Raw genomic sequence first — 22,689 nt, 5'->3', positions numbered from 1 at the left:
CACCAAGTCACTGAAACTCTGGTTTGCTCATCTTTAAAGTGAGAATACCCAGCTTGCTATGAGACTTGAATATCAGGTGCAGAAGCAGAGTGCAAGGCTGGCAAAGCCACTTTTACCCACCAGCCTTGATTCACACCTGCACACAGAAAGAGTTCTGCCCGGGAAGCTCCAGATGAGTTTCCAGGAGTCAGCAACTGCAGGTAATTCCGCATCTGTTGTAAATGTAACAGCACTGCCAACTGTTTCATAAATAGGGTTCAAAACAACCCTGCTGCTGTCTTACACCAGCTACAGGGACAGACACGCTCGGATGACAGGCACAGGACCTGAGGAACGTGAAGCAGACTCACTCAGATGTTAATAAATCACAGCAGATGACTCAGGAGACACCAACCTGTCCCAGCTCTTCATTGAGGTCCGACGTGTTCACCAGAGGCCCCTCACCAGTCTCCTCGTCAAACATGTCTTCGTCCCAGGTGATGAAGTAAGAGCCGAGGAACTTCTGCATCTCGACCGTGACGTACATGGACACGGGGATGATGTAGTTAAAGAGGACCATGAAGGCCAGGAAGTCCGTGAACGCCTTGAGGAACTGCGAGAGCAGAAGGTGTGGGTCAGCGCCTCCGCCAGGAGGGACAGCAGGGCTCCAGCATGCTGCTCTAACACCTCAGGCTTAGGCATAAGTTATACGAGTGCTACTACTAAATACAAGATTTCAGAGTCCAAAGACAAGGACTACGGGCGGGGGGCAGCCATTGGGTCACCTGGTCTCTTGAGCCAGGACCTGCCGGGTCCAGGTGCTGAGCTGCGGGGCTGTCCTGCCAGCAAGTGGAGATTAAATCACGAGTTAAGACAAGCACATGCTGATGACAGGAGACACGCCGACCAGACACCAGTGGCAATTTTACTTCTTTATATTCATGGGATCTCTTTGTGTCTCTTATAACAAAACATACTTGGTAACAACCTAGAGATGTAAAAACTAAGCCTGGTGAAATGACTTTTCAGTATACTTTTATCCTGATCTGTGGGGCCATGTTAGTTTTGTGGGAAGCACAGATGATGCAGAGATAGCCCTGCTCTGGACAGAGGGGACACAGGTCTGGGTTTGCACATAGCCCCGCTCTAGGCTCAGTGGACAGGGTCTGGGTTTGCACACGGCCCTGCTCTAGGCTCAGTGGACAGGGTCTGAGTTTGCACACAGCCCTGCTCTAGGCTCAGTGGACAGGGTCTGGGTTTGCACACGGCCCTGCTCTAGGCTCAGTGGACAGGGTCTGGGTTTGCACACACCCTGCTCCAGACTCAGTGGACACGGGTCTGGGTTTGCACATGGCCCTGCTCTGGACAGAGGGGACACAGGTCTGGGTTTGTACATAGCCCTGCTCTAGGCTCAGTGGATATGGGTCTGGGTTTGTACACAGCCCTGCAGTGGACAGAGGGAACACGGGTCTGGGTTTGCACACAGCCCTGTTCTAGGGTCAGCGGACACAGGTCTGGGTTTGCACACAGCCCTACTCTAGGCTCAGTCGACATAGGTCTGGGTTTGCACACGGTCCTGCTCTAGGCTCAGTGGACATGGGTCTGGGTTTGCACACGGCCCTGCTCTGGACAGAGGGGACACAGGTCTGGGTTTGCACATGGCCCTGCTCTAGGCTCAGTGGACAGGGTCTGGGTTTGCACACAGCCCTGCTCTGGACTGGGAGCAGATCCTTTTTTCCAAGTATTTACCACAAATATGTGCCATTTATCTCATAATCATTAACAAGCATTTTCTCAGCACCCTCTAAACAAAGGACACAGTGCAAGTATTTAAGGTATTGTCCTGATGATTTCGCTGTGGGAACCTGTACCTTTCCAGATCCAAAGATGGCAGGAGCAGCTGGTATCCACTGAGACTTTAAATTTCAGTGAATGCATCTATCACAGAGATTGAATCAATCAAGGCTGCTTTTTGCCTACAGTAAATTCACCTTTTTGCCTACAGTAAATTCATCTTTTTCTTGCACCACATTTTCGTAATAATGGCCCACAGGTCACCTCGGATCATACAAGGGCAGTGATTCTCCATACCAGATTCCTCTGCCTTTCCGACTCCGTTTTCTGATTATACCACGGCTCATCCCGAAAGGGCTCACTCTGCCACACGTATTTCAGCACAGTGTTTATCAGGGCTTTGCTGATCAGAATGCAGAGATACACAACGAGGAACGCATTCATCGATCTAAAACAAAAGGACAGAGGTGATCACTGGTCCCTGAGGAAATGAGCTCTGTACTTCCTTCTCACAGATATCAAGATGACACCTTGTGAAGAAACAGAATAGGAAAGGCATGGTGATGCATTCGCCCTCAACGCGCCACAGTGGGTCCTCTGTACTTGCGTCCATGCCATGGTCCCTGGCATGTACTTCTAGAGGCCAAAGGTAAGAACCAAGACGAGGGAAAGTGCCACAGGCAGGAGAAAGAGGGCTGCTCACAGCCACACTGCGGACCATGCTTCTGCACTGCCTGGACTTCCGTCATTGAAAAGAACATCCAGAAATCAGTTTCTACCATTAAACATCAACAAATTAGTTCAAAACTTAGTGACTACCCACCACTGTAGAGGAAGGAAGGAAAGGAGAGGAAGGAAGAGAGGGAGGGAGGAAAGGAGGGAGGAGAAAAGTAAATAACTCTGAAAGGAAGTGTCCTCAGTACAGGAAAAGCAGATCCTTAACTAAGGTCTTAGCAGATCTCAGGAAGAACCCTTTCTTTTCCAGCACAAATTCAGCTACCATCCTGACATATTTATCATCAGGACTTTCCTGTGTAGTGAAAAGATGATTCTGTTCTCTCTGCTAATGCTTTCCTTTGTAAAACCACAGCAGAGAATGCGTGGTTTCGACCAAATCCCAGAGTGAAAAGTAAAAGCCCATTTGGAGTTTTTCATGAAATGGTGGGAGGAGCTATTGGACACTGAACTGATTTCAGAACCGGAACGTCAGGGTGTCCATAAGAGGCAGCGCCGTGAACCTGGTATCAGGCGTTAGAAAGAGCAGGAAGGAGGGGTGTGGCCATCCACCTCACCACAAAATAAGGAAGTCCATTTGAATGGTCAGCTCTGCAGTTACTAAGATGCTGTATAGTGGCAAAGGAACTGCCAAGAAGGCCAAGAGGAAGCTACTTCCATTTCTACAGTAGGTAATGATACTTTTAAGTTGCAGGTTCTCACACGCATCCGGCGATGGGGCAGGGAGCCTTACTTTTCCACGGCAGATCGCTTCTGAGACTTTGCTTGATAATTTAATGCCATCTTGGTTTCCATGCCCGTGTAAATAGCCACACCTACAGAGAGGAAGAGCAAGGGTGATGACCAGGGCGCAAGTGTGTTTTGCCTTATGGTGAGTTACACAGAGCTGTGGGGAAAATCAATTCTTGGGTAAAGCGAATCCTATTTTTAATTTCACAAGCTAGTGTCCATAGCCACATAACACTAGCACTTGATTCCTTAGGATAAAGACCCTTCTTCATGCATAGGAAGCAATCTATGCTTCATTTTTTAAGAATTCATATCTTAATATACACTGGGCCTGCCATGTCCACGAGTTCTGAATCTGCAGGTTCTACCAACTGGGAATGGAAAATATGAAAAAAATCCCCAATAAAAATAACAATACAATGATACAAAATACAGATGATAAAAACGGTAGAGGGTACTTACATCATGCTAGGTATCAGAAGTAATCTAAGACGATGTGAACTACAGGGGCGGACATGCGTAGGCTACATGCAAATAGGGGCCTTGGGCATCCGTGGATTTTGGCATCTGCAGGCATCCTGGAACCAGTGCCCCAAGGACACTGAGGGACAGCTGCACAGCATTTTCTGACAGTGGGGCACACTTGTGTACCTCTAAAAGTTACCTCAATTAAAACGACAATAACCCACAAGAAATGGGAGATCCTAGCCAAGAAACGCAGACATGAAAAACATTTCCTGCACAACTAAATTTCGTAAATTCCTTCATGGATGCAACGTTCTGTTTCTGAATCCAAAACTAGAAGCCTTAATCTGTAAGCCGTATTCTCTGATGCTGCTGCTTCAGGACTGCACTTATTCACTGATCAAATCTCAGTGGGGCAGAACTTGCGCGGCCAGAAAGCCTCCAGCACCTCAAGGCGCCAAGAAATGCTCTCGGGTTCTGCTGCGGGTTTTAACTTTGCTTCATGCATCCTTAATGTTAGGGGCAATGGTTAATAATTAATTAAATATTTACCAAAGATTTTCTCAGTGTTCTTCAGTGTAGCTCCTCTAAGCAGCAAGTTTTCCGATCCTAAGGGCCTGTAAAGATACGATGATCAGAAATGATGCGGACACGAAGGCAAGCGGGCAGGGCGGGGGGCAAGATGCAGATGCAAAACCCGCTTGTTTGCTCAACAGATCTCATTTTCAGAGGAGATAGCATACACGGCGGTTTGCTTATATTCAGATGATTAAGTCAGCCCAGGTCCATGTGAACAGATGTGGTCTTATCTGGGGGACGAACACATGGCTCCAGGAGTAGCGGCAAGGGCCTCCCATTGGTGCACGCGGGACCTCAGGCCCCGCCCACACCCACTGAGCTGCACCCGACAGCCTCAGCAACACTCCCCAAGAGACCTCTAGAGCAGGGGTCCCTGCAGTGGCCCCACCAGTGCCGTCAGCAGCACCTGGAGCCAGTCAGGAACATCACACTAGTCAGGAAGATTGTCCCAGGCCTACCGAGTCAGAACCTGAAACCCTGGGGTGGGGCCCAGCAGCCCTCTCCTAACAAGCCTCAGGTTGAGAACAGCTGCACTGGAAGGTCCCAGAATGTTCTGGAAAGGCTAAAGAGGGGTGGATGTGAAATAAAGTAAAAGTCACTCAACTTTCAACTGTTTCCTTCCCTTTTTTTTGCAACAGGGTCTCACTCTGTTGCCCAGGCTGGGGGCACGATCATAGCTCGTTGCAGCCTTGACCTCCTGGGCTCAGGTGATCCTTAAGCTTTAGCCTCCCAAAGTGCTGAGATTACAGTTGGGTATCCCCACGCCCAGCCTCAATTGTTTCTATTACATCCTCAGTGAGATTCGGGCAGTCCCATGAAACACAGTCTTATTCCTGGAGACAAAGTCTGATACTCTATCTGGCCATTAGAAACACTGGTAGCCACACTGCAAAGCTCCTCTGAATGGAGGGACCTGTAAATCTGGGACAATCCATGCACGGCTGCTTTGGGGGAAAACAAGCAACAGCCAAATAACTTAAAAATCTCACACATGGAGGAACAAGCCCCGCTCTGCGCACTGAAGCCACGCTGAGCAGCAGGCAGGGTCTCTGCCATCAGGGGCTTATATTCTTGATATAACAGGGTTCCCTGCTGATGGAAAAATAATCTCTTCTCATTTCCTAAGTAGTAAGGGAGAAATAAGCAGCAATATTCAAATTTATAAATTTTGCTATTGATAACATCCACAGGATTGCTTCAGAGGGTAAAGGGTCAAAAGTGTTTGCTGAAGTTTGCTTTTCATTTATCATTGTATTTACTGTCCTTCTATCATGGAAAGTTAAGAACCTACTGAATATTATGAACATAAAATGCATGCAACCAAAAACGTATATTTGGTCGATAGACCTCAGAACTGCATCCGGCTGAAGACAGGCAGAGTGGGGCTGCCCAGAGGGAGAGGTGTCTACCCCAGGCTGTGGCTGAGGGCTCCAAGCGCATCCTCCCCGGCAATCACTAAAGATGGAGCTCCCAGGCTGCATATGGGTTGTCTGGCTGTGTTATAAGGACTGTCAGCTTCTGTTTGCAACACACTTATAATAATTCCTGCCAAGTGTTTACGAAAACAAACAGCATTTTATAAAAGGTGACTCAGGGAAGTCTAAAAATAATTTACTTGGGAAAGTACTTTGCTTCTAGTTAGGACAGAAGGAAGAAGAAACGTCACTCTGAATGGATTGAGAATTTGGGTGCGTAATTCTTAACTGTCCACATCACAAATTTACAAACATCTTCAATAATCTAAATATTAAAAGTCTATGGAACAGCATAAACATTTAAAAGTGAAACTAGGCCAGGCGCGGTGGCTCATGCCTATAATCCCAATACTCTGGGAGGCTGAGGTGGGTGGATCACCTGAGGCCAGGAGTTTTGAGACTGGCTTGGCCAACATGGCAAAACCCCATCTCTACTAAAAATACAAAAATTAGCTGGGCGTGGTGGCACACGTCTGTAATCCTAGCTACTCAGGAAGCTGAGGCAGGAGAATTGCTTGAACCCGGGAGGTGCAGGCTGCAGTGAGCTGAGATAGTGCCACTGCACTCCAGACTGGTGACAGAGCAAGACTCTGTCTCCAATAAAATAAAATAAAATATATAAAATAAAAGTGAAACTAGAGTTAGTATCAAAATGCAAAATACATTAGCAATTATCGTCCCAAGTTCCTCGGCAATAAACTTGGTCTAACTATAAAGATGAAAAGCCTGCAATGTTTACTATTTTGGATTCATCCCATAGGTAATATGAATAAGCCTAAGTCTGTTTAAACACAAATTAATTCTCACAGCACACAGAAATACAAGTGATTTCTCCAAAGTAAGGAGGAATTTACCTTTAGAACAGTATATATGTAGGCAAACCAAGGCAAGGCCACTAACAATTCTCAAAAGCACCTCCTAGCCTGCTTATGGGTAATGATGACAAACACATGCTAAGAAGTGCACAAATGGTTTTCTTAAAACAGTAACTCCTGGAGACTTACAAGGAGCTAAGCATTTCAGGAACTATTCACTTTGCAGTAGTTTCCCAGTGAGTGTGTTTCTGTGTCTGGGAGATGTGTTGTTTAACACACAATGCTGTACCTACCGAGACATCAACAACTTGGAGAGTGCTTACAATGGAAGAAAAATCATTTCCCTAACAAGTGGAGTTTATGAAGAAGATGAAACTTTAAAACCTAGTGAAAGCCAGTTCCCTGAACTGTGACATTCAAATATCTCGTCAGCAACAAATGCTAGATCTTGAAATAATGTCAGAGAAAATATCCCTAGGCCTGGGAGGTGGGCGCTGCTCAGAGCTGGACTCAGCACAGGCTGGCTCTGAGGTGAGGCTGCCTTGGGGCCATAGATGAGGTGTCTGAGGGTCGCTGTCTCCTCATGCGTATGTCATGTGACTGCCACTGAGTCCATGCTGGTGAACGGGAAGGCACAGCAGCCGACCGTGAGCTGCCCCGGCTACCGATTTCACCTTCTCAGGTAGGCGTGAGCCTCAGATAGGCCTTGAGCCAGTAATGCACCCCAGTAATGATGGCGAGTGGATGAACAGATTCCCAAAAATGGCCTCCAAATTAGAAGTCTTTCAACTTCATATCTGAAGACAAATCAGTACCCGAATCACGAAAGGGCATTTCTCACAGGGAAGCTGTACTCTGCCCTTCACTTTGAAACTGTTCCATGGGACCCTGATGCCTCCCGGCCTGTGAGACGACCCTCTCAGCAGAGTCTTGTGCGAAAACTTGTTTCACGAGCGTCACTAACTTGTCAACATTCACAGATGTGTGCCTGAGACAAACCAGAGACGAGAGTAGAGCCTGGCCCTGTGGGAAAGTGGAACTCCACCTTCCAAATCTGCTAGAGCAGCCGCCGTGGAAACCCTCATCCGTCAAAGAATGCATTTCTACCGCAACAAGGGAGATGACCGTGGCCAAGGCGTCCGCAGAGGCACTCACCTCACCACGGGGTCATTCAGGTCACTGTAAACGTTGATGCGACCCACAAACCTGGTGACAGAAAAGCCACGTTACTAACTGGATGTGCCCAGCGGCCCCCCGGAAGCGCATGCCTGGCCTGCCTGCCTTCCTGTCTCCAAAGAGGAGGCCGCTGTGAGCCACACATCTTCACCCGGCCCGCTCCATGTGCGGCTAAACCAGCTCCGCTCCAGCCCCTTCCCTTGTTGTACTTTCTGTTCTGATCAGCCCATGGCTTCAGTGATTTTCCTTAACCCACAGTTTACAAATGTCTTCCATAAAATAAAGAAAACTTATTCTTTTTTTTTCCCTGCAAATATAGTTCCATTAAGCCACTTCAAATATTTGTATAAAAAGCTACAAATCTGAGTGAAGTCTATGAGAATCAATAAGTAATGTATTTTTGACTCAGTCTTAATCTTCAAGCAGTGATTTACATTCTCTTTCCAAACCACCACATGGCTGGACTACTTGGGGTGAAAAAGCAAGAGCAATGTTGAGGGCATAAAAAACCGTTTCTAAAGAACCCGAAGCCCCTGCTTACTTGTAGAGGTCGGGCTGGGGCTGCTCACACTCGATGGTGGCGTGAAGTCCGCCGATATCCTCCTCCGTGTGGAAGCCTTTGGTGTCCTGGACCGCGTAATGTGTCTACAAATGCGCAAGACATGTGAGCTCACCGCCAAAACGGTCAACACAAACCCAGACGCTGGTGCCTCCAACCAAGTGATTACAAAGCCTGGCTGACCCTTGAGTTTATAAATGTTTAATAGTTACAGAAAGATAAGGTACTACTGTTATTCTTGCATCTATCAGGTGCCAGAAAATTCTCATCCTTCCATTCTTACCCAGTGTCCTCCACTTAAAACTAACAGGACAGACAGCAATGCTCGAATTCTTCAAGTGTGGACACTGATTTATCTGTCATAGTAGTAGCTATTAATTAGGAAACAAATCCAGGACCTGAAATATCCCTTTCCTTTTACAGAACGCCCTGTTGTTTACGGGGAGCAGTCACAGGATCACCTCACTTCATTTTCACTTCTCGGCAACAACCTGCCTGTGCCCGTCGCTGTTGGGTGGCACATGCCTTCTACTTAACTGTTCACGTGGCCTGGGCCGGGGGGCTCCTCAAGCCTGCATGAATGTCAGTTTTACCCAGAGCTTCTGAAGCACCTGATTCCTGGGCTCAGCCCTAGAGTTTCTGATGCAGTGGGTCTAGGGAGGACCTGAGAACTGCACTTCTAATATGGTGCCCAGTGATGCTGATGCTGCTGCTCTCCGAGCACATTCTGAGGCCTGGTGACCTCAGTAGCATCTGTGAGCACCAGCAGGTGGGCATGAGGGCTGCACCAGCCCTGCCTTGGGAGGAGAGAGGAGAAACTTGTGCCCAGGGATCTGCGAAGAGGCAACAGCATCTCTGAATCCCTTCCTGTGTTTCTTTCTAGTGGAAGAGTATTGGGCAAATAAAACACAGGAGTCAGAACAAACGGGAGAAACAATCATTGCATCATCACCAAGTGCACAAATCGGGGGACATGGTCACCGCTCCGTCACCAAGCACACAAACGGTCACCATCCTGTCACCAAGCGCACCAACGGTCACTGCTCCATCACCAAGTGCACCAACGGTCACCGCCCCGTCACCAAGCGCACCAACGGTCACCGCGCCCCGTCACCAAGCGCACAAACGGTCACCGCCGTGTCACCAAGCGCACCAACGGTCACCGCCCCGTCACCAAGTGCACCAACGGTCACCGTTCCGTCACCAAGTGCACAAATGGGGGTCGGGGGGAAACAATCACCGCTCCATCACCAAGCGCACAAATCAGGGGACGCTTATTTTCTAAATTCAGTGGGAATTTTCTAATTATATCCTTACAAGTGCCCCTGAGAGATAGGGTTGTCCCCATTTCACAAATGTGAAGAGTCCAGAGAAGTGAACAAGCCTGTGTAGTCACGTGGGCCCCATGGGATCCCAACAGAGGTCGGGTGGACCCTTCCCACGCCCCTACTCTGCTTTTAAGGAAAGGGCTCAAATAATTCCAGTCCCTCAAGCTAAACAAAATGCACAAAAATGACATTAGAGAACACAAAACTATAATGCAAACTGCAAAGCCACAAAAGGTCAAAGTGCAATAGCTGTTTTAACATCTCCCACAATGGCTACAACATTTCATCTGGACAAACATGGTGTATCTGGAGACCCACAGCATCTGTTCACTAGCACGGCTGGGACTCGTCTGAGCCTGACCAGCCACAGTCTGCAGGGAAGGGGTGTAAAGGCAGCCACTGGCTGCAGAGAGTGTGAAGGGCTCACAAGGTCTCTGGGTGGATGGAACCTTAACCTCCTCCCAGGTTCCAGAGGGACCAGCAGCTGCTTACAGCGAATACCTGAATCATCCAGGGATTCTGACCCCCCAGAAGCTGCTGACAATCTGTTATGTTAGCGTGTTCATTCTCCTGGGATATGCTACACAGAAAATGCGAAAGCTAATTTAACTGAAAAAGATCCACAGGTTCTTCATTTATCAATTCATGATACATATCATGAATTATCTATGAAAGACTAGCATATCCTTCAGTGATTTTGTAAAGAAAATGTCTCTCATAGTAGAAATGGCCTATATACATAGGTGTTACCTAAATACCATTTTAGAGTTGCACTTTTGTGAGCTGACGACTTAGTTGAATCCACTGAGCTATGCTCACTTTCATAAACTCCTTAGAAACTTCCAGATTTTTTAAATAATAAGAATCTTAAAATTAATGGTGCTATATCTTTTTTTGTATGATTGACAATTAAAATTCTTGTAGCATCAACTGCCTGTGCAGAATTTTATACTGAGTGCAGGAAATTACTGATGTAGTAATTTCAGAAAATCCTGATTAAGATACATTCACAAAAAGACATTGAAGTAACAGGCAAAATCTAGAATTGTGTGTGACTTTTCACATAATTCTAGGCCAGTTTTCACACTAATTTTAACTAAAATGAAAACTCTTAAAATTCCAACAATCTATTAATTAAATCCTGAATTTGGTACATTAGCTAATTGACACAGGCTAACACTGAAGTTATTTTTGTTAACCTGAGGTAATTGGTTGTTACAGACATTGAGACTGGAAAGAAAAAGTGGAAAGGAAATGGGGAAGTGCAGGTCAAAAAACTCAAGGTAGCATTATTTAGGATGAACTGTCCAAAGACTCAACGTACAACACGAGGACTAGAGTGGACAAGAGTGTATTGGGCTCAGCGTGTTTGCTGCACTGAGCGGACAAGAGTGTGCTGGGCTCAGGGTTTTGCCGCATCAAGTAGGTTATGGCTGCTCCCGCACGGGTGCCAGGGGAGAGAATGGGAAATCAGTGAGATGTGGGTGTGTTAATTTGTTGCACTCTAATAACAATTTCACTATAAAAATATGTATCTTATAACATCATAATATATGCCTCAAATATACACAATACAATTTATTTTTAAAAAGGAAAAAGAAGAAAGTGGAAAATAGGAAGAAGGAAAAGTGAGGAAAAACTTGGTTGGTGTAACTCCCTGGGTTTTCACTGGACACACTGAAAACACTGAGTTTTCAAACAGGATGTTAGTTTCTGTGGCCACACGGGTACAGTCTGAAGCAGGACAGGAAGATCCTGCCCTGGAGTCTAATGAAAAGGCCCCTTACTTTATGGCTGGATTCTCCATCCAAGCTGGCAGTGGTGACGTGGCACGTCCCATCTCCCCGGTTGCTGGAAAGGAAGATCAAGTCGCAGGGAAAGGTCTCGTCCTCCTTGACCATGACAATGTCCCCAACCTACAGGACAAAGCAGAAAGGACGGTCAATGGAAAGCCCCTCCGTGAAAGCTCGCCAGTCCTGTGGGACCGTTTCCCTCAAGCTGCTCATCTATTCACAGGAAGACACAGGGATGTGGACACGGTTCCAGGAAAAGACTCTTGCCAGACATTCTGCTGGGACCAAGGAAAGACCAGGTCAGGTTTCAACGTTCTAACTTCCGCAGCAAAAACACAGACAAACACCTGTAACAAGGTTATCTTTGATTCAGACCAAGACGATGAGCTGGAATGTTCTGTGAGCATGGCCAAGTGGGAAGTACTCCTGTGAGAAGCTTTGATCTAAATCTAGGCGTTTTATGAACCAGGTACTCGAGTTCTGAGAGCTTCCTGATCAACAGAACCAAGGCGCTGCCCAGATCATCAAAGCATGAGGACAAATAAAGCAAAAGTGGCAACAACGTTTCAAAAACTAAAGTAAAAGTCAATCACAGAAAGTTCATCATGTGGGTTTTTAATTAAAGATCATGGTCTAGTTTGTATCTGTATCCATTTTATTTCATCAGTGAGGAAGGCATCCAGTGGCCTGGGCTGTGTGCCTGAAGGGAGTGGAAGGCATCTCAGTGGCCTGGGCTGTGGCTGTGTGTCTGAAGGGTGAGGAAGGCATCTCAGTGGCCTGGACTGTGTGTCTGAAGGGTAAACAATCATCAGAACCCTTGAGTGAGTCGCTGCGGGGCTCCGGCCAGTCTCGCTGCCACTCGGGAGGCATGCCAGGATCAGGGCGCCACCTGCTTCTGTCTACACTGCAAACAGAGGTCTCTGTCCCACTACATGACGGTCACAGCACACTGCGAATTTGTGAGATTTTAAAATCAGAGGGTTACTCTTCCCAAATGGACCTATGGGTTTAGTAAAATCCCTATCAAAATCCCAGCAAGGATTTTTATAGATATAAATGAGCTAATTCTAAAATTTATATGGGAAGGCACAGGCTCTAGAATAGCTAAAACAACCTTGAAAAAGAAGATTGAGGGGGAAGGAATACATATCCCCAATGTCTGGGCTTCTGAGATAGCTACAGTGACCAACAGCGTGGGATTGGTGGGGCATGGGCACGGAGACCAATGGGACAGACCAGGGAACCAGAAACAGACCCACGCAAATGTGTTTAACCAACTGGGACAGAGTGCAAGCGCCACGCTGTGGAAGAGGGACAGCAAGCCATCCCCTGGTTCAGCAGCAATCGGACAGCCATGGGCAAAATAATAAGGACAGAAACAAACCTGACTGAAACCTCACACCTTATACAAAAATCATCTCAAAATGGATCATAAACGTAAATGTAAAACATGAAACTATAACACTTTTAGAAAGAAACATGGGAGAAAGTCTTCGGGTCTCAGGACCAGGCAAAGAATGCTTCATTCAGGATGCTGCACGTACAGTCCTCAAAAGAAAAAAAAAAAAATCGGCCGGGCATGGTGGCTCACGCCTGTAATCACAGCACTTTGGGAGGCCGAGGCAGGCAGATCACTTGAGGCCAGCAGTTCGAAACCAGCCTGGGCAAAATGGTGAAACCCCATCTCTACTAACACTAAAAAATTAGACAGGCATGGTGGTGCACGCCTGTAATCCCAGCTACTTGGGAGGCTGAGGCAGGAGAATAGCTTGAACCTGGGAGGTGGAGGTGGCAGTGAGCCGTGATTGCGCCACTGCATTCCAGCCTGGGCAACAAGAGCAAGACTCTGTCTCAAAAGAAATAATAATTAAAAAAAAAAAAAAGAAAAAAAAATCAAGAAATCGGACTTGAACAAAATTAAAAACGTTTGCTTTGTGAAATATCCTGCTGAGTATTAAAAATCATATATCTGACAAAGTATTACTATCTAGATTATATGACCTCTCAACATTTAACAGTAAAAAGAAGCTCAAAGAATCCAGCTAGAAAAATGGATAAAAGACATGAAGAGTTATTTTTACTGACAAGGATACACAGATGTCAAACGAGCGTGAAAAGATGTCCCACAGAGCCATCGGGGACACATTTAAGCTGCACCAAACAGGAACAGCAGTAACACCCAGTGCTGGTGAAGATGCTGGCAACGTCATGGGTGGGAATGAAATGGGATGGCCATGCTGGAAAGCCTTTTGGCAGTTCCTTTCAAAACCAAATGTGGATATGCTAGATGACCCAGCAATCGAACTCTTGAGCTTTTATGCAAAAGAAATGAAAACTAAATTCACAAGAAAACTTGCACACAAGTATTCATAGCAGCTTTCTTAATAACAGCCCCAAACTAGAAAAATCGAAAAGCCCTTCAACTTGTGAATGGGGAAACTGCAGTATGTCCACATCATGGAATGTTCCTCAGCAATACAAGGGAAGGAACGGCTGGTGCACAGACTTCGTGAATCCTGAGGGAATTAGACTGCCTGAAAACAGCCAACCCCAAAAGGTCACAGGCTGCAGGATTCTCTTTATATCACATCCTTGAAATGACAAAATCTTAGAGCTGGGCAGCACATCGGGGCAAACGCAACACAGGATGCCTCTGTTTTATTTCTTACAACCACATGTGACCCTGTAATTACCTCGAAATAAAAAGTTTAATTAAAAAAGAAAAACTAATTAAAAGATTGCTTTTCTAGGACGCTGTAGCACCCTCAAAGGCCTGAGCCATTGCGACGGATGGAAGCTGGATGTCTGCCGTTGTAGGAAAAGCCTGATCTTTTCTTTCTTGTCCTGAGTTTAGCATCCTCTCGGTTACGACACACAGGATACAGAGCTGGTATTTCCCACAGGAGACTGATACATTAAAAATTCAATTTTCTGTGAGCAGACACTGTTTAGGTCTATTTTTTAAGAAAGATGTTTAGCTACAAGAATGAAGGCTTTGTAAGGTAAATATAATTGTTAAAGGAAATGGCGTTGAAGGCCTGGGACCAGATGCCTGCTGACACAGGCATGGAGCTCGCGGCTGTTCCCCAGGCCAGGGCCATCTGCTCTCTGAACCCCTGACCTCTAGGGAAACATCACTCACCTGAACTCACTGAAGTAAAAAGCTGTCTCGGAAGCATTTAAACACCTGGATAGCACATTTATAAGTGAAAATGTTTAAACGCTTAAAAGTACATTTGGTGATATGTGTGATACACAGAACAGTGACAGCAAGGTGAGCATTGGGGGTTAGTGGTTGATGCCAGCTCCTCTGAAGGGCCTCTGAGCGCCTCCTGGGGTCCTATCCCACTGGACAGGGAGGGGTTGTGGCCTTGTCCGGAGAGGTTCACTGAGCCCAGGCTGGCTGGACTGCTTGGAGGCCCTCCCTCCAGGCTTCTGGAACGCGCCTGGCTCTCTACATGCACTGGACCCAGTGGGGTGCTCCCTGCCTCCCACACCACACCTCCTACGGCTCAGCTGGGAAAACAGCCAGGGGAGGCAGTGGGGCTGCAGGAGGGAGGGAGGCGTGGGAGTCAGAAAGAGCCAGGCAGGGTGCACGAGGACCAGTGGGGGCAGCAAGGGGCCGGTGTGGGCCTGGCACCTAGATCCACGTCAGATGGGGGACTGGAGCAGGCTGCTGACTGCTACCTTGACACAAACGTGAAAACCCACACTCATGGTTTCTACCTATAAAGGTGCTTCCAAATGACTAGTACAATTTTGAAACTATCTCATTTAAATAATTTAAACACATATTTTAAAATATATTGAGATATTAGTTACACAGATAATTCATTTGAAACAGATTTAAAATGCAGCCTTCAAGAAGAATTGTAATATTCCCAACACAAAGAAACAATCAATGTTTGAGGTGACGGAGATCCCAGTTACCCTGACTTCATCATCACACATTGGTGTGCAGGCATCAAAATATCACATGGACCCCCAACTACGTACAACTATTATACATCAATAAAAAACAAATTTTTTGGCCGGATGCGGTGGCTTATGCCTGTAATCCCAGCACTTTGGGAGGCCGAGGCAGGTGGATCACAAGGTCAGGAGATCGAGACCAGCCTGGCCAACATTTTGTTAAGACCCCGTCTCTACTAAAAATGCAAAAATTAGCTGGGTGTGGTGGCAGGTGCCTGTAATCCCAGCTACTGGGGAGGCTGAGACAGGAGAATCGCTTGAACCCGGGGGCGGAGGTTGCAGTGAGCTGAGGTTGTGCCATGGCACTCCAGCCTGGGTGACAGAGCAAGACTCTGTCTCTAAAAAAATAAATAAATACATTTTTTAAAAAAGTGCAATATTCAATGAGGTTTTCTGTTCCAATTTTCATAAATTTCCACCTAGTCGAGTTTATATTGATATGATTTTATTATACTTTATTCTAAAACAAATTTTAGAAAAGTGTTTCTGATCTTTCCCTGTCTTGATTGGTTCCTGTGTCCCCATAATTTTAAATTCCACCAATCCTGATGTGGGATGAAATTCCACCAATCCTGGTGTGGGATGCTGGTGATGGGGAGGCTGTGTGTGGGGATGGGGGCAGTGATAATGATTTTAAATTCCACCAATCCTGGCGTGGGATGCTGGTGATGGGGAGGTTGTGTGTGGGGATGGGGGCAGTGATAAAGATTTTAAATTCCACCAATCCTGGCATGGGATGCTGGTGGAGGGAGGCTGTGTGTGGGGATGGGGGCTGTGATAATGATTTTAAATTCCACCAATCCTGGCGTGGGATGCTGGCGGAGGGAGGCTGTGTGTGGGGATGAAATTCCACCAATCCTGGTGTGGGATGCTGGCAGAGGGAGGCTGTGTGTGTGTGTGTGTGTGTGTGTGTGTGTGTGTGTGTGTGTGTGTGTGTGTGTGTGTGTGTGTGTGTGTGTGTGTGTGTGTGTGTGTGTGTCTTGGGGGCGGCAGTGGGTACGTGTGTGTGTGTGTGTGTGTGTGTGTGTGTGTGTGTGTGTGTGTGTGTGTGTCTTGGGGGTGGCAGTGGGTACATCCACCTAATTCTGCTGTGAACCTAAAACTGCTCTAAAAAGTCTATTAAACAAATAAAAATTAAAGGTAAAAAAAAGAAAGTAGTAGGGAGCTTGGGCCTACACCCAATAAAAAACATCTCAGTCTGTTTTGCCAAAGAAAATAAAAACTGAAAAACATTTATTATTTGTATTTTAAAAATGTTTTAAGAGACAGGGTCTTTCCCGGTTGCCCCGGCTGGAGAGCAGTGGCTATTCACAGGCACGGTGAAGCCTCCTGAGTGGCCTCCGACTCCCAGGCTCAGCGATCCTCCTGCCTCAGCCTCCTGAGTAGCTGGGACTGGAGGCGCGAGCCACGGCACCTGGGTAAAACTTATTTTTTAAACAGTTACTGGACTTCACCAGCGTAAATGTGTTGGGTGTCACTTACTCGCAGCTTTCGACTTTGTTTCCGAACAAGCTTGCCGTGCTGAATGAAATGAACAGGACACTGGTTCATGGCATTGTCCGCTTTATGTCGAAGCCAGTCTTCATAACCCTAAAAAAAGGAAGGAAAGAAGGGAGAGAGGAAGCAGGGCGAGACGGAAGGAGAAGAAAGGGAGGGAGAGACAGAAGGCTTGTGTTTAATTATGTCTAAGCATAATCCAAGCCTGTGGGGGTGTATTTTTTCAAAATCAGGATGCACTACACACACTATTCTTTGTATCCTTGACAGAGCATCGGCATGTTCCCATGGCAATGCGAGCTGCTTTAAATGTTTGCAGTTGTAGAACTTCAAAGACGTTGGATAAAGATTCTCGTTGAAGTCTGTGTAAGTACTATATAACTGTACTTTTTGTGCCTATTCACGACATGGCCTTAGGATAAATTCCTAAAAAAGAAGTGTCTGAATGAAATGACGAGCAAGCCTTCCAAGGCTCTTCACATCCCCACTGAAAAGCCCTCAAGACGTGGAGCCAGTTACGTTTCCACCCACTGAGTGTCAACCTTCCGCTTGGAAAAGCCCCCACTGGCCATTCTTCTCTTTCATTAAAAACTGTTGGCCGGGCGCGGTGGCTCACGCCTGTAATCCCAGCACTTTGGGAGGCCGAGGTGGGCGGATCACGAGTTCAGGAGATTGAGACCATCCTGGCTAACACGGCGAAACCCTGTCTCTACTAAAAATACAAAAAATAAGCCGGGCGCGGCGGCGGGCGCCTGTAGTCTCAGCTACTCCAGAGGCTGAGGCAGGAGAATGGCCTGAACCCGGGAGGCGGAGCTTGCAGTGAGCCAAGATAGCGCCACTGCAGTACGGCCTGGGGGAAAGAGCGAGACTCTGTCTCAAAAAAAAAAAAACAAAAAACAAAAAACTGATTGTTATGAGATCTAGCAGCCCAGACTCTCGGTGAAACGCCGGCTCACTCTATGACACCCGCAGCAGCCTTAAGGCGCTCTGTGCGTTTCCGCGTCTGAGTAACCCCCGCGGGAAACATCCCATCGTGACTCCTGTGCACATGCAGTCACTGCGCTGGAAAAGCAGCCTGAGCTAAACCCCGACCCCGGCCGCGCTGCCGGACCTACATGCCTTTGACAGGCACAGACACGCGCACTCCGATTCCAACCACCAAGGCACACCCTCTGGTTGGACAGTCAGGTGGCATCTTGAAAGAAGCGACAATAGGAGATGCTGCACGCAGACAATTCCTGGGATGACAAACGTGCCTTTGTGTTTGGCGTTGCTGGGTGCAGGTGCCTTAGATAAGGATGGGGAATGCCGTTCTCAGTAACAATCCCCAGCATGTGAGAGACTGCACACCAGGGGCCTACGGGCGTCCACCACATCTAATGAGTGTTGAGACTGGGAACACAGCTCTGCCACACACAACATACAACCAGGCAGGATGGCGGCAGGGAGCCTGTGCCACAGGCCCACTGCACGTATGCTGAGACACACAACCACGCAGGATGGCGGCAGGAAGCCTGTGCCACGGGCCTGCTGCACATATGCTGAGACACACAACCACGCAGGATGGCGGCAGGGAGCCTGTGCCACGGGCCCGCTGCACGTAGGTTGAGGGAGCCTGTGGGGCAGGAGGCTCACTGGGGGCCTCCTCCCTATGGGCCACGTGGCGGCATCAGTGCCCCTGTGACTGGAGTCTTTTCCGAAGGGGGCATAAACAAGTAACCCAAAACCTTCAGCTTCTGGAGAATTAAGAAGCCTGGGACGCACGGATATCCGAACGTGCGAGCTTTCTCCAGCCATGACCGTTACTAAGTGACACTGTGGCATCTGATTGCTTTTCAGAGATTTCTCCTAAATCGCTGAAATACCCTCTTTCTGGGGAAACTGAAGAACGGTCTTCCTGGAAGGTGGCAGTGGGTAGATGATTCCTGGGTTCCTTAAACACACTTATTTAGCACCAACTGCATGCTCAGCAAGTGCCAGGCACCAGGGACCCACAGACAAAAGACCTTGTCCCCAGAGCTGCTGCTCTCAGGATTGGTGGAGAAGAAACAGAAATAATTGCAAGTTCAATGCAGGTGAGAGACACTCAGGATCCCCGAGAAGCCCAGCGCCCGGGTTGCGGGAAGACGCCAAAGAGGAGGTGCCCAGGAATGCCCAGCAGTGAGGAAGCCCCCGGGGGCTGGCACTGCCCAATGGCCAGCCTGGCTGGGACGGGAGGGACACGTGGAGGCCCATGCATGTGACGGGCTGATCGAAGGGGCCCTGCACACTGCAGGGGAGGCTGGGTGCCACAGGGAAAGGCCGCTCTGGCAGGACCTGGGCGATGGCGGCAGCAGAGCCAGGTACAGTGAGATGCCCGTCAGTGCCCAGGTGAGACAGCGGGGAGATGGTGTGAAAAGAGAGGCGGGAACCTAAGAGAAAATCAGGGAGGCCTCTGTGAGTGCAGGGGGCTTTCCAAGGCAAGCGAGGAGGGGCCGGGAGCATGGGGACCCCAGCACAAACATCCCTGCTGGAGCCAGAGTGTGGGGAGGCCATTTGGGAAAGTCCTGGCTGCGGACAGAGGCGCTGTTCCCAAGGAAGAGGGACAAGGAGGTCAGTAGTGGGGGAAGGCTGAGGGGGCGGGGGGGGCTCTGGCACACACAGGTCCAGACCGGCAGTGGGGGAAGCGAGGCCGTCCCCAGAGTGAAGGCTGGGTAGCAGGATGCGCGGAAGAGGAAAAGACCCCTCCGGGCAGGTGCAAGGGTGCTGGTGATGGGGCCCAGACCTGCAGCTCTGTTCATTTGCCACCTTGCCCTGACCCCTCTTAACAACCCCAACAACGCCCGCCCACTGCCCTGGGATGGGAGGGGACACAGCCAGGGAGGGGACATACCTAAGCCGATGGGAGGGGACACAGCCAGGGATGGGGCACAGCCGGGCCGAGGACAACACATGTTGTCTGGGGCCGTGGTCTGAACAGTGTAGAGAGGCAGCCTCTGCATCCACAGGGGCTCGGACTCCCCGGCCGCTGCCTCTCTGGCCCAGATGCATCTTCAGAGCCGCCCTCCCTACTCCATGCTCTCCTCTCCTCTCCTCCAGGACGCTCCTGGAGTCCTCACGAGTTTCCTGCTCAGTGGGGTCCCGGGAGGGATGGACTCCTTAACAAATGCAGAGTAGAGGACGCTGAAGAACAGTGCTGCGCCTGCCTCCCGGGGCTGGGCTGGAAAGGACAGAGCCACAGAGCCTCAGCCCCTTGTTCTGCACCCCCGCACCCCTTCTCTGCTCCCCTCGAGAGGCTCAGGGGTCTCTCTCCTTCCTGTCTGCAGCCTCTGCTCCTACCACACAGATGTGTCACAGACAGCACGGGACGCCCTCACCTAATCTCCGCAATGGGTTCCTGGAAACTGCGACTTTAGGCCCGAGGACACACAGCAGGTCCCCGAGTAACATCGTTTCCTTCAGCACCATTTCCTTGTGAAGCTGATGAGAAAACCCATCGTTTTGCTTAAAGTCGAAGTTTGCAAGAGCCTGCCACTGACATGAAGTGAGGCCTTATCCCAGGTAGGAGTTAAACTGCCTGAGTCACAGGCAGCGCGTCCTTGGGAAGCGTGAGTTTCCCTCATGTTCTGTTTTCCAGACAGCACAGTTCGTTTGGTTACTGTGCTGTGTTCTGCCACGCACCGCGGTGGAGCTGTCCATTTCCTTACGGAGGGACACCAGGTTGCCCGAGTCCTTTGCTAACCAACGACAGCCACCATGAACATCCTAGTTCACGTATCCTGGTAGGCACGGCCGGCTCTGGCCTAGTGAAGACACACAGGTCCCAGGTACTGACTGCACAGCTGCATGTTTATCATCTGCACCGGACCCTGTGTGTCCACATCTCTGCCTGTGTCGGATGTTGCCAACTGCTGTGCTCGGTGGCTCCACCACGCTCCTGCCGGCGGCCGGTGGTGCCTCCCTCGCCACGCCCTCTCCAGCCTTTCACCTCTGAAAGCCAATCTGGTGGGTGTGAAACACAAATGTTCTCAGCAGCATTATTCAGAACAGCCAAAGAGCGGAAACACCCCAAATGTCCATCCACAGAGGACATGATACACAAAATGCCGGGTATGCACGGTGGACCATGACTCATTCATCAGACGGAATGAAGCGCTGACGCCTGCTCAGATGCGGAGAAACCTTGAAAACATCATGCTAAGTAAAAGAGCCAGTCACAAAACACCACCTATGAGCCGTGAATACGAAACGTTCAGAATAGGCAACTCTACGGTGACAGAAACATGAGTCTTTGCCAGGGACGGGGAGGAGAAAACGGGGAGTGACTGAACATGTGTACGGGGAATCTGGGGGTGATAAAATGGATACATGGACAGTAAAACTGAGATGTATTCTCCATGTTAGTCACTGGCTTTATTTACCGGGGCTATGAAAAAAAACAAAAACAAAACAAAACAAAACAAAAACAAAACAAAACAAAACAAAAACAGCATCCCATTTGCTGGAGTCTGTAAACAGCATGTTCTGTGGTGGTCAAGACAGTCAAGGATACAGAAAGGTTAAATGACTCATCTGATCAGATCATCTCTGGGTGATTTCGGATGTGAAAACCATAGATTTCTTCTCAAACTCGCATGGTGCCAGACTAGCAACTAAATTATATAACATCTCTTATTTTGCTTCAAGTATCAATCTAACGCAGTTATAAAAATGAATTTCTAGAACTTGGCTGAATTTTCTGTGAACTAGCTAAAACAAACCAATTACCTCGCTTTGAATGAAAGGCAATTCACATGGCAAAGATGACGATTGCTTCTTTTTCGTCTGTAAAATGCTTACCTGTTTGATAGCCGTCACGGTAATGACAAAGAAGAGTGGAAGTCCGCTTGTCACTGGACTTGTGGGTGTATCAATAATCAACTGCAGAAAGACAGAATTGTAAAATCATCTTCAAAAACGCAAATGAGTGACTTCAGGCAGGTTAGTTTGCCCTGAGCCAGCACTTCCCATTCGCTTTGACTTATTTAAAGCCCTTTGCTGGCACCCGACTACCCACCATGGGAGATAGCAAGTCAATCATCCTATTTCACTGACTGTTAAAATGATGGCACCTTTTTTAGATTAAGGAACATGCTCAATGAAACCACCGAGAGTGGCAGACTCAGTCATCCGGGCACGCCTTAATTCACCCCTTGGCCTCAGTGTCACATTTTAGTTACATGATTTGAATAATTTAATGTTGGAAAATATTTTAAAGTCCTTCAATAGTATTTTGTATGATTTAGAAAAATTAGAGTGTTCTTAAAACACATCTGGCACATTACTCCCTAACTCATACCCCAAGATATTTTTTCACTTTTTTCTTTTCTTTAAACTCTGTTTTCATGTGTAACGTCTTTGGATTTTCTTTCTTTCTTTTTTTTCTTTTTTTGAGACATAGTCTCGCTCTGTTGCCCAGGCTGGAGTGTAGTGGCGTGATTTCGGCTCACTGCAACCTCCCACTCCTGGGTTCAAGCAATTCTCCTGCCTCAGCCTCCCAAGTAGCTGGGACTACAGGCGTGCACCATCACACTCAGCTAATTTTTGTATTTTTAGCAGAGACAGGGTTTGGCCATGTTGGCCAGGATGGTCCCTATCTCTTGACCTCGTGATCCTCCCAGAGTGCTAGGATTACAGGCGTGAGCCACTGCGCCCAGCCTGGATTTTCTTTAGAGCATCCACACACACTTAGGAAGAGTAAAGTAAGTGTAACAATGCATAGCTTGGTTGTGAACTTGTCCAAAAGATGGCAAAGCTCTGATTTCCCCTCTGGTA

General features: G+C 48.1%; 1 protein-coding gene across 10 annotated transcripts in view; it reads right to left on the bottom strand.

The window, feature by feature from the left end:
- Positions 1–22,689, bottom strand: part of ATP11A (ATPase phospholipid transporting 11A) — a 199,078-nt gene that overhangs the window by 57,916 nt on the left and 118,473 nt on the right. For all 10 annotated transcript variants that reach the window (XM_024231048.3, XM_024231049.3, XM_024231050.3 and 7 more), the window contains exons 4-12: positions 21,715–21,795; positions 16,882–16,989; positions 11,422–11,550; positions 8,289–8,392; positions 7,727–7,777; positions 4,255–4,319; positions 3,242–3,323; positions 2,071–2,221; positions 395–592 (exon numbers count right to left, since the gene is read on the bottom strand). In XM_024231048.3, the coding sequence (XP_024086816.3) occupies positions 395–592; positions 2,071–2,221; positions 3,242–3,323; positions 4,255–4,319; positions 7,727–7,777; positions 8,289–8,392; positions 11,422–11,550; positions 16,882–16,989; positions 21,715–21,795 (969 nt within the window). The remainder of the gene's footprint in view (positions 1–394; positions 593–2,070; positions 2,222–3,241; positions 3,324–4,254; positions 4,320–7,726; positions 7,778–8,288; positions 8,393–11,421; positions 11,551–16,881; positions 16,990–21,714; positions 21,796–22,689) is intronic.

The sequence above is a fragment of the Pongo abelii genome, chromosome 14 (genome assembly GCF_028885655.2).
Source record: "Pongo abelii isolate AG06213 chromosome 14, NHGRI_mPonAbe1-v2.0_pri, whole genome shotgun sequence".
Taxonomy (NCBI): Eukaryota; Metazoa; Chordata; class Mammalia; order Primates; family Hominidae; genus Pongo; species Pongo abelii.
This window is presented reverse-complemented; position numbering and strand designations above follow the sequence as displayed.